The sequence below is a fragment of the Argiope bruennichi genome, chromosome 7 (genome assembly GCF_947563725.1).
Source record: "Argiope bruennichi chromosome 7, qqArgBrue1.1, whole genome shotgun sequence".
NCBI lineage: Eukaryota > Metazoa > Arthropoda > Arachnida > Araneae > Araneidae > Argiope > Argiope bruennichi.
In genome coordinates, this window is record NC_079157.1 from 27,395,413 (window position 1) to 27,408,072 (window position 12,660).

The 12,660-nt window shown below is 30.7% G+C and overlaps 1 protein-coding gene across 2 annotated transcripts in view; it reads left to right on the forward strand.

Moving 5' to 3' along the window:
* LOC129975025 (MAM and LDL-receptor class A domain-containing protein 1-like) overlaps positions 1–12,276 on the forward strand; it is a 170,514-nt gene extending 158,238 nt beyond the window's left edge. For both annotated transcript variants that reach the window (XM_056087888.1, XM_056087889.1), the window contains 9 exons: positions 528–695; positions 1,599–1,847; positions 3,358–3,489; positions 4,421–4,487; positions 5,546–5,628; positions 7,764–7,857; positions 9,194–9,254; positions 10,461–10,508; positions 11,971–12,276. In XM_056087888.1, the coding sequence (XP_055943863.1) occupies positions 528–695; positions 1,599–1,847; positions 3,358–3,489; positions 4,421–4,487; positions 5,546–5,628; positions 7,764–7,857; positions 9,194–9,254; positions 10,461–10,508; positions 11,971–12,030 (962 nt within the window). In that variant the 3' untranslated portion in view covers positions 12,031–12,276. The remainder of the gene's footprint in view (positions 1–527; positions 696–1,598; positions 1,848–3,357; positions 3,490–4,420; positions 4,488–5,545; positions 5,629–7,763; positions 7,858–9,193; positions 9,255–10,460; positions 10,509–11,970) is intronic.
* The last annotated feature ends 384 nt before the right edge of the window (positions 12,277–12,660 follow it).

A 12,660-nucleotide genomic window follows, 5' to 3' on the forward strand; every position in this document is an offset into this window, starting at 1 on the left:
TTTGTAAATACAAAGGAATTTGATGAAAATCAAAATAATTTTCGATTAGTCGATCGACTAGTCGATGAAACAAAAATGTAGCAGAAGTTTAGACTTCAGTGTGCTCTTTACGTTTGCTGTCTATATGATAATAAAACTAATCAGACGAATTAGTTCTTTTACCACTAATTGTTTGCCTTAGAAACCATCTTCCGACCATTATATTGTTTGCCTTAGAAACCATCTTCCGACCATTATATTGTTTGCCTTAGAAACCATCTTATTTTAAAATCGACGACTTGGCATCGCTGACATTATAAAGAGGTATACTACAGTGGATTTTAACCTTTAAACACAAAAAAATTCATTACTCAAATAGATTCTTTCTTTTTTGCAGATTTTCATATATCAATCTTGAGGTTCAAATAATCATCGGTCTTTTATTGGTTTAAAATTCAATCTGAACTAACAAAGACAATAAAAGAAAATAAGAATTGGTTACGAATTTTCCTTCGAGTTATTACATTTTCTGTCAAATTTTCCTCCAGGACAACCACCTAAGCCAACAGGTCCACCTACTCTGTGCGTTAAAGAAGATTTCGTCTGCAGGACTGGAAAGCAATGCATCCCAATGGCCTGGCGATGTGACTGTGCCTATGACTGCCAGGATGGCAGCGACGAAGATAATTGTGACATCGAATGTTCGACCACTAGTCGTAAGTTCCCTTTAAAATCTTCACTCAACTTATTTTATATCTTCATGTCAAAGCAGAATCATAACCCACCACTATCTCCGCCTATGCTGGTAGTGGTAGTGCGAATGAAAAATTTTACACAGAAACCATTCAGTGCTTTTAAAAAAGTGTCAAAGATAAATGCTCAGCATAGCAATAACACGTATAAGAGAGATGACAAATCACGAAATGTAAGTCAAAGATATTTTGTCTTTTGAAAAATACTTCTAGTGCTTTTAAGTTTAAAAACAGCAAAAAAAAAAAAAAAAAAAAAGAGAGAGAGAGAGAGATTTTTTTTCTTTTTTTTTTTTTTTTGGCGATATCTTTTTGAATATTGGCAGAAGCATTTTTTTTTTTTTTTTTTAAATCTCAGGCTAAAAATTTTTCATCGTGACAATAAACTAAAACAAAATTAGAAATGAAGGTGTGATTATTAATATTCTGTGTTTCAAAAAGGGAAGTTTTACTATTATATCCTCTTTGTTTAAGAGTGCTAGATTCAGCTTAAGATTCAAACTACTTTTTAGAATTTGGAAAATTCTATTTTGCTTATACTGGTTTTTCCTTTTTTGGACAACGCTGTCGCAAATAAATAAAATTTTTGTAAAAAAAATAAGAAAGCATTCAAAATAAGAACTTGCTTATATATATATTACAAAATTAAGAATAATACTTCCTTCATCTGTAATAGAAATCCCGTTGTAAATTCCTTTCAATAAATAAACAGCTGAGAAAAAAGTGGTTTTTAAAACAGAAAATTGTAATATTAATGCTAAATTAAATCCTCTTTTTTCTATCTATGCAATAAAAATTTCTTTTCTTCAATACGTGCCACTTACATTCTCTTAATCTATTCATTTAAAATTTTGATTTCCTGTATTGCAGCTCCGAAATTTGTTACTACATCTCCGAGGATCCAAAGCACTACAACGACTGTAAGGAAAGACACGACTACTTCCAAATTCAGCAGAGGTACTGGACCAACTACCGTCGGAACTACGCCTCCTACCACTGTAGGAACATGTCCGGCAAAAACCTGGAGATGCGACGATGGCTCTGCTTGTGTTCCCCAACTTATGCTCTGTGACGGAGTGGAAGATTGTAATGATGGCTCGGACGAGAAATACAAATGCAGTAAGTACTGCAGTGCAGATGCTTCTTATTTTCAATGTATTCTTCTGCATCTACCTTAACCAGGGATCGTGGAGGCCTGATGGTTAGGTCTTGGATACTGGACTAAATTCCATCAAAGTTCCTTCGAGTTAAACTGAGTTTCATCGAAAATCAAACATCCTGCCGTTGTATGGCATGGCAGTTTGGTGAGAATATACAGCCTCGAATATTGCCCTCATCATCCCCATTACACTAAAATGCTCCAATATCATTGTTAGGATTCCACGATATTATCCGGCATTCAGAGTATAGCAAAATATTGTAGAAAGGACATAAAATATCTTGTGCATATATGTGATATGATCATAGTTGAAAAGTATATGTTTGGTGTCAAAATAAACCACATGCTGTTTCAGCATGGGAAATAAATGTTACTAAAGTGTTGACTGTACATTGTAATTTAGTAATGTTGCAGTCAAAGATGCATAGCTAAATTCAAATTAATCTTAATTGTAGACTACTTAAATTATTAGCATGTTTTATAAAATACGCTTTAATCTTGTCTCCTATCCATTTCTCCTATCTAATTCACAGCATGTGTCTTCATTCTAAAATGAGAAATTTTTATAATGTATTTGGTTTTAGAAATCTTTATTCTATGATTTAAAAGTAAATATTGAAAATAATTAAGTAAAATAATAATTTTCTTTGAAAATAAAAAAGAAAAGGAAACAGATTAATAACATCGATTTGTAAAAGTCAACTTGACTGTGGTAAAATTAACTAATCATCATATTTACTAGAAATATTTTTCAAGCTTTAATTAAAAATAATTAAAAAATTGTTAAGCTAATTCAAAGTAAAGGTTACTGGAGAGCTGGAGGCAAAATTTAATTTTCTACCTTATTAAAGTCATTTAACTATTTCTTTTGCTTAATTAATCTATAATTAAATATTTATTACAAAAATACCTGTAATTACTAGCTCTGTGCATAAAAAGAAATAAATATAAACCGAGGACGCAAGAAAAAAATGCAAAATCTAGTCAATCTTAAAAAATTACGAAAATAATTTTCGATTTCAATCTATTTTTCTATAATAAAGTTCTTTAAACTACTCAATTATTTCATCTATTTGTATTAATAACAGTTTCACTTCTGAAAGAATAATAATGCTGAATAGACTTGAATACTAGGAAGCGTGAATTCAATCAGATTGAAGATATGAAAATGTGCCATGTCTTCAAAAGATAAAAAAAAAGTTTTTGTTAATATTTAGAAATGAGCATAAATATTTATCTTTTGCGTGCATCTTTTTATGCCTTTTGAATCTAATAAATTGAAATGTTTTTAAAAGAATATAATAAACTACAATTTCAGTTACCTATTTATATATTCTATAAATTACCATTTCTGAATGACCATATTCTGAAAGTATTGCATTAAATAAATAGAAAAAAACAACCAGAAGTTTTCATAAATATTTACCTTGCATTAAAATTTTTCGTTGATTTATTTGTATTTTCTTGCAGCGAATGCAAATCTTTGCACTGAAATGAAATATTTCTGCATGGACCGCAAGACAGATCCTTGTTTACCAAGGGAAAGTATCTGCAACGGAAAGAAAGAATGTTCAGATGGCTCCGATGAAAGTTTATGCGACAGTGAGTGACACATCTTCTTTTTCATATATTTCTCATTCTGTAAAAATAATCATTGTACTTTATTTTTGTCTTGAAAATTTGTTTGCTTGAAATACTTCATTTTAAGGATTAAATACTTCATTGAGGATTAAATATTATTTCCTATACCTCTTGTTAAAAAATGCATTTTTATGAGGCGAGGAAATAGTGTAAGGTTGATTTCATTAATTAAACTGCACCTTTTCTAATATTTAATAATAACAACAGATGGCGTTAGAGTGCTAGAGTTCTTTTCTTATTTATTTCACCACGAAAGTACTTCATTTTCATAAAGAGCGAAAAATAAAAAACAATATCTACCTTATTCTTCTCGATAAATTTACAACAATAGGTATATTTTATTTGTAATGAATTTAATTGTTCCATTGCAGTCTTAAAGTTATCAGAATATTATAATGTACCAAATTTAAGATAAATATCCAGACTTCAAACTGAATAGAAATGTTACTTATTCTATAATCGTCATTCTTTCTTTTGTTAAGTTTTATTCAAACCACAAAGAGTATATTGAAAGTATATTCTAAAAAATCTTCATCTTTATGCCAAATTCGACAAATAACTTTCTACATTTCGCAACCATTTTTTTCACATCAAGTCAACATATAAACAAACAATAAACGCATCGCTAATCAGAATATAGACTCAAGACAGATGCTAGAAAGTTTTAACGGAATTCTAGAAGAACACACAAAGTTATGGCCAATTTATTTATTTGTATTTAATTGGCTGCCAATTTTTAATGGCAGACGATTGTTTTTAACGTTCTGTCAGGAATAGAAGCTATAATCAAATAAAAAATATAACGCTTGAATGCCATTGAGTGATTTGTTTCAGCTCTTTCTACAATTTTCTTCATTTTTTTCACAAATAATATTCTATTTTTCGATTTCAGAATGTCCACCTAACTTCTGTTTGAATAATGGCACTTGCTCAATCGTCAATCGAGTACCTGTATGCAAGTAAGTATTCATTTATTTGTAAAATATGTCTCGATTTTCAATATCCCTGAAACAATCTTTTGTATCTTTTGATTTAAATATGATATTTCTATGGTCGTTGTAACTATACCTAACACTGCAAGCGTGGAAACCGCCTACAATTTACTTTAAACAAGAATAAGCTAAAATATTAGAGATTTTTTTAACCACCGGCAGTGGTTTTCTCAAAACTTTCTCACATACTCTATTAAACTTATCATGCCAGAAAACGCCTTACATGGCACTGGAGTATAATAATTACGAAATATTAAATTTTGGTGTGAATTTAGCATCTTTTCTGTATCTATCGTGTCATCCTTGGCGACTTATTTGGCGATTAATCACTCGCATGCGGTTAATAGTATCCGAAAATAAAATTTTGTTTTAGACATCGGATTGAAATAAAAATTTGACAAATAACTGCACTTGTAGTCACAAAATTTCTTACCAAATTTGACATATTTAAATCATTGCGTTTTTTTAACTATCGCGTTTGCATGTTTCCGAAAACACAGACCGATAGACAGTCAAGCCTAAATTGTATTTGGCTCAAAATGTGACAGTTTTTTACATTATAGATGTTAATTCTGTCTACCGAATTTTATGTATATAGCTCTCTTTGTTTTGTAATCATTATATTAAATTCTATTCGAACAGGCGGATTTCTTCTGAGCAGATTTTGCTCAAAATTTGATGGACATTAAATATAAAGACAGTATATCAAATTTTATCCATCCAGTTCAAAGCGTTTTTGAGTTATCTTTGTCACAGATAGACAGACGGACATTTTCCAAAAATGTGTTTTCGAGGTCAGGGATGTCTAAAATTTGTAATTCGCTAAAATCTCGAGTTCGAATTGTTTGACGATTACAATACTTTCTTTATACTTCATATACAAGAAAGTAAAAGACAGAAAGAATCACTGCAACCTTTAAAACTTGATTTTAAGTATTGTCATAAATGATTGCCACATCAGTAATAACCAGAACATATCGATAGTGAGGGTCCATTCTATTCACAATTATTTTTCCTCTCCTCAGGTGTACAGATACCTACGCCCAGAATCGATGCAAAGCCAAGAAAGTGATTACCGAAGAGGATAAGAATCCGATACCAGCGAAAGGTAACTTGCCTTTGATCTTTTCCAACAATAGGCTTTATAGTTAAAAGTTTGTCGTATTTTAATTAAGATGAAATTAATTTTCATTCAACACGCATCTTTAGAATATGAAACTTAAAAATCCTTCTTTAAAGAAATAAAATCTATAGTATGAAGTAAATTTTACATCTATATACAAATCTATTCGGTCGAATTTAATATGCATACAAATCCGATAATTTTATTGTGTTCGGGTAAATGTATCATTGGACACCTTCAGCTTTGAGTCTACAGTAAATATTTATTTACACACAAAAAGCAATGTTATTTGCAGTTTTCAAGTATGATTCGACGTGGTCAAAGATTTGAATGCATTAAAAATTTCGGTACGACCCTGCTTGGCGCAATTTTCAAAAACCGCCAACAACGGTCTTGCGCCGTGTTTTACGAAATGTTCAAAAGCGAGATTGCAGATGTCCAATCATAGCGTGTAATAAAGGCGAAACATAATAGGTTTGCTAGTCTGGAGGTTGCCAGCTTTGGCGCGTTATCGCAACTTGGCGAGGAAGGGGATTAAACTCCGGTTCACTCAAAATTTGGGATAACGCCAAGAACTATTTGTGAGAACGATCGACATACTTTTCCCATTTGTTAGATACTGTTGAATGAATATGTTGCAATATATTGCATCATAATTTTCTACTTATGCAAAAAAAAAAGAAGAAAAAGAAGAAGAAGAATTCTCGATATTATCTGTATCTCGACATTATTGATCAAGACAGTTAAATGGAAGAATTACAGAATTCACAATTTCAACAAAGCATTTTATTTTTGCTGTGTTTTTGCCTTTTTCTGTCAGCTATTCTTCACATACCTTAGAATTATGAAATTCGCATGGTCAGTTGGCATTTGTAGCATTCAAAATGCTCGAATTACTTCATTATGATTTTTTGGGGGTTTGTATTTTTGTTATATTAGCAATGCCTTTTCCTGCAAGTGCTATTCGTTCTCTCTAGCTCACTCCTAGTGATTCGAGTTGTAGAACCATATGAAAAGTATAGTTTACCAAGAGAAGGTGGATAAGCCAGAAATCTGGACAAATCGCATAATAAATTTCGAACTGCAGCTTTCTACTTGTAGAACATACAGTTCAAAGAATGCATATTATGGAACACTTGACAGATCAATCAAATGAACCATATTAACGAACTAAAAATGAAATATTTAGAGGAAAATTATGATTTTATTTAATTAATTAACTTAGCAAGCTACGTGTTTGGTGCCCTAGCCATGTTACAATGGAAAACTTTTTTTTTTTTTTTTTTTTTTTTTTGCATAAATTAAAATCTCATGATCGAAATAATGATTAAGTCAAATTTTTGTAATATATGGCTTAGAAGAATTTTTTAATATCGAACTCCAAAACTGCATATTATTTTATGGTTAACCTATATAATATGCACGTTACATGAAATTAAAGGTAAATATTTCTTAAGTAGTGGAAAATATGAAATAAGCATGGCAAAATTCAGGATTTTTTTTTATCCGTCTTATCTTAATATTTCTTTTTTACGTAAGCTTCTTTACCTCAAAAGTTATATTAACATTAAACAATTTCCTTTTGTAGCGAATATCCATAAGCAATAATTTGAAAATCAAGTTTTTTTGCTTAGAGAAACAGTTTTAGCATAAAAAATTTTAATTTGTGGTGGTGGGAAACTTTTCTTGTGATGGTCGGGACGACGTCACTTTCTTTTCCTCACAAATTCTTTTCCGTTGGGCGCCAATGTGGTGGCGGGAAAATTTTCTTGTGATCGTAGGGACGACTTCATTTTCATTTCATCAGAAATTCTTTTACGTTGGACGCCAATGTGGTGGAATGTAGGTTATTGTGATCCATGCAGGAAGCAACAGGACGAATGTTTTTAGGAACATTTCTTTTAATAATCACATTCACACACTGAACAAGCACAAAACCAAAGACAAGACATTCACGCGCGCGGCTTCACAGTTCAGCATTACATCTTATTCCAATTGCAATCGCAATGCACTATGGGATGGCCTAAACAGGCATCGCCATCTAGTATCCAAAAGAGAAGATAAGAGTAATGCAACTGCTACAATTTTTTTTTTTTTATTTTTATTTATTTATTTTGCAGGAGCTGGCGTCGAATGGATAATCGGAGTGGTAATCGGAACCGTCCTGCTCATTGCTATCATGTTCGTCATCTGGTATAAACGAAATACCAATGCGTAAGTAATCTAAATTTCTCCATACATTATCTCATTGTAACCAAAGGCAGCTCAAAACGACATCATGTTGAAAGTTGCTCAAGATATTATTACACCAGAAAGAATAGTCCTCAATATGATCCAAATGCATTTGATTACTTGCACACAATTTAGCTTAAAAATACAAAAATTAATAATTTGTTGGATGGAATTTTATGTATTGAAATTGCGCAATAGATTGCAGCTCATTCTTTGTCTTTCTGAATTTTTGAAATATCTGATACCTTTTATCTGTGATGTAGCTGCTCTTTATATCTGTACTTTTTCGATTTACTTGTGGGAATGTGCGGAGGGCTTGAACTCAAAGTTTTTAACCTCCAAGCATGACAGTTAGATGAAAGAAAATGATGCTTAACAATAACATTCATTGTACATAGTTCTTTTCTTTTAATCCAAAATAAAAACTTTTTTCGACCGCTTTCTCTCCAGTACATTTCAGTCATTTCAAAACTATTTAAATTATAAAAAAATATACTTATTATTAAAAATATTTTTTAATTTGAAATATTTCATAGTTTTTTAACTTTTTTTGCTAAATAATTATTATAAATTTGATGAGATATAAATTCTATGTTTTTTTCTGATATTCACTTACAACTTAACGCCATTTCTATCAAAATATAATTGATTAAATCATAATTAATCTCTGAAACTATTAAAATAATAAATCTCCTCCAAAAAAAAACATTCATAACATTTCAAAGTCAAAAAATTATAAAATTTTATCTTTGCAGACTTGCAACCTCAAGTTAAATAAATGTGGATAAAAAAAATTACAAATTTTAAATGATATTTCTCATTTAATTTTAAAAAAATTTATTGCTGTGATGCCTTCAAAGTTCATTCGAGTAAATAAGGGCGATTTCTTAATCTATTATCATAAATTTTCTATTATTAATAATTCGTATATCGCATTCTTAAGCAAACTGAAAGCCATTTAAATGATATTTTAAAGATATAATAATAACGATATATAAAATATCCAATTTTGTTTATTTTTAGTAATTAGAACGATATGCATTGACATTAAACAAAAAAAGTTAGAAAATGGCAGCAAATTAAAAGATAATATTCATACAATAACTCTTTTAGACTAACTTCTGGATCACTTCATTAGCCCTAATGACTGGATTATAATACAATAATACATATTCATAAAAGACAAAGCAATAAGTCATGGCCAACGGAAGTTTTAACAGAAGTTTTAATTAATTTTTTTTTCATGTTCCTATTCAGAGAAAAATTTTCCTTTTCTTTTATTTTTGACTTTATTAGACTAATTTCTATTTTCTTACAGAGAAAGAGCGAGATTACCTCATGCAGTTGACAATCCTGTATATGGTCTGAATTTAGACACTGTAAGTATATTTTGCGGTATACTTTGCATTATTCAATAGGAATTAATTAAAAAAACAATGAGATTTAAGGATGCAAAATAAAATACCTATAACTTAAAAATCTAAATTCAACTCTGTTTTCTTGATGTATTAATTACCTAAAATTTCAAAATTATCTCCATATTTGTAACTAACAAAATCCAAACGGAATCCTTTGTTATTTATTTTCTTAAACTTGTCTTGAGAGAAAGTATTCTTAGACAACAAAATATAAGACATATAATTCTATTTAACACTAAACATACCTATTTCTACCATAGCCGGCCAAATGACCGGACTTTGTTTCCTGATTGAATCTATATGAAATATGTATGTTAGAAAGGAAATAAACAAATTAACTTCATTATAAGTAAACAAAATTGTATATTGTCAGTTTCTATGCATTACAAACATAAAGAATAAGAATTTTTAATTCATTGCATATCGCATTTTCTTACATATGGGGTGTTCCCATTATACATTTTCCGCAAACATATTTTTCACATTTAGAACAAATTTTAATGGTTTTATTTTCGTTACAATATCTTATATGATATATCTTACGTTAATAAGAATTTGTAATAGATTTAGGCATCGATCGTTTTGTATTTGTTCTTTCATTTGGTTGTTCACGGGCTTCTCGAAAATCGGCGACAATTTCTACTGTTTACAGGAATAAAAAAATCTAGTCTCGAGATATTTTCGTCTATCGTTTGCTTGTGCAAAATCCAGGCATTTATGCCAACTAAATCAATGTTCAACTAACTGAATACAATACGCTGAATACGCATTACATCATAATTTCTGACCTTTAAAAGCAATAAATTGTTCTCCCGATCAAATGACCGGTTGTGGTAGATAGCAGTATATGATAAGTATTACTCAAAATAAACAAAATTCAAGTAAAAAGAAATGAATATTAACTGTATATAGTTCTTAGAAAAAGTCATGAAGTCAAATGTGCAAAAGCGATAAGATGATATGCGCATTTTCGATCAAAAGTTCATAATCGGTCATTTGACCGTTATGGTATGTTTAGTGTTAAGTTCCCCGTATGCAGAAAAATTAAGCTAGAATTCTGTGTTCTAGTTTCTGTGCTATTTCTCTGTGATTTCTATATTTTAAAAGCCATTTAAAATGTATTCCTTTCATGTTCTGAAATTATTAACTTTATTTTTGTATTTTCAGCTCACCTTTGGAGAATTAAATTCTCACATGCCTGTAAGAAATGAAGATGTAAGTTCAGTTATTGCTTAGAATCAAATTTCTTTTTTTCTAATAAAATGTCGGTACTTGGAATTACCCCGTGACATGTCAACGCTCCTGAAAATGAGCCAATCCTCACGAAATACGCCAAAGGATTGGCGAAAATGCGCCAAACAGTACATTTTAACACGCTAAAGAAAACTAACTCGCGTAGTCAAGGGTTACATAGTAATTTCCAGTTATTGGCGCAGAAGCAACCTTTTGGCGATAATATCGGTTTTGGCGAAAATGTTCGACGGGATAATCCCAAAGTGCCAAAATGTCTGAACACAACTAAACGTGTGCTACCTTCCCCAATATTCATAATTTTGGTTTTATAATTCATTCAGTTGTTTTTTACACTACAGAATAGTTACTAGATTTACACATTAAATTTATTTATCTTTTATTAACAACTTAATCAAAAACAACCTTAAATTAAATCTTTAAACGATGCCATTATTTAACCTCTTTAATAGATGCCACATTTTATTTGGGGTATTTATTTTCCTTCACATAAAAATGGAACGAACATTTTAGATATTTAAGCATGCACAAGCGATTTTTGTCTGTTAAATTAATTTCTTCTTTAAATACGGGTTTAAGATCGTATTTAGAAATTCGATGCACAAATACTGTCATCTCACTACAAAGAATTAACTCCTATACAAATAATTATTTGACTAATAGTCAAAGTTAAAAGTATTACTTACCATGCTTTCTTGGATTTCATTTTGTTTATTACAATTTTAAAAATATCCGGTTATAAACTTAAATTATTTTAGAAACCTGTACGGACATTATTTTAGAAACCAGTATTGAGAAGTAAACCTGTTTACGGACATGATTATAATTTTTTTTGTCCAAATTAAAGGAGGGAGATTTAAAACATGGAGATCGATCAATAATCTCAAAGTCGAATTTTCTCGCGATTGAAATATTTTCTCCTTGTATAATATTGTGTACAAAGGCGGGTAAAAAAAATGTAAGACCAGAATAGCCTGGTTGGAAGGGCGTTGGACTCGCATTCCTTGGGTAGTGAGTTCGAACCCCGCCGGCCGAAGACTCTCCGAGTATAAGGTGGCTGGTGCACATATAAATCTATCCTGGTCCCAAAATTCTCCAAAGTCGATACAATACCACTGGAGGTACTGGTTCAGAGGTGATCGTTCTCTGATGCAGGTCTAAATTACGATCTGCGGATGAGTAAATGAAATGTATGGGTGAAGTCTTCGCCGTAAAATGGGTTGTGACGCATTAGTAGTTAAGTCATACTCTTGGCCCTAGATGGCGTCACGGAAAAAAAGACGCTAGAGTTCTCGGCTTATAATGTCTGATTTTGTCAGCGGGGTTGTCTATGACAAGTGCCATAAAAAACAACAAACAAATGTTAGGATGTATTAACTTTCATACATTACATGGACATTCACGATTTTATTTTTTCTTCTTTTAGGGTGCAGGCGCAACTGCCATTGAAAATCCTCTCTACGCATTCAAATCAGAGATAAAATAATAAGCATCTCTTCATCATTTATCATCGGCGCATCCTTCTACTGATCATTTTCATTTTACGTCTTGTACAGTCCTCCAGCAACAGATTTGTACAAAACACAGTGCATCAGTTCGTGTCGTCTTTATCAAAAATATGAACTGTCTATTATCCAAGACATTCGTGTGAATATATTTCAGTGTTTGTTTTTTGATCCACTGTTTTTGTTAATGAATCATGTGAAATTCAAATAAATCAATGTATATTTCAGTTCTGTTTTCTTTTACTGATAAATTATCTTCACAAACAAGGAGAGAAAATTTTTCAGATTATAGTTGACCTAATGGGATCACTGCATAACATAAGAATTTCATTAACATTAATCGATTAATGACGACATGACTTAAGAATTTCATTAATAATCGATTAATGACTACATGACTTAAAAATTTCCTTAACATTAATCGATTAATGACTACATGACTTAAGAATTGCATTAACATTACTCGATTAATGACTACATGACTTAAGAATTTCATTAACATTAAGCGATTAATGACGACATGACTTAAGAATTGCATTAACATTAATCGATTAATGACTAACATGACTTAAGAATTTCATTAACATTAACCGATTGATGACCAGCATGAC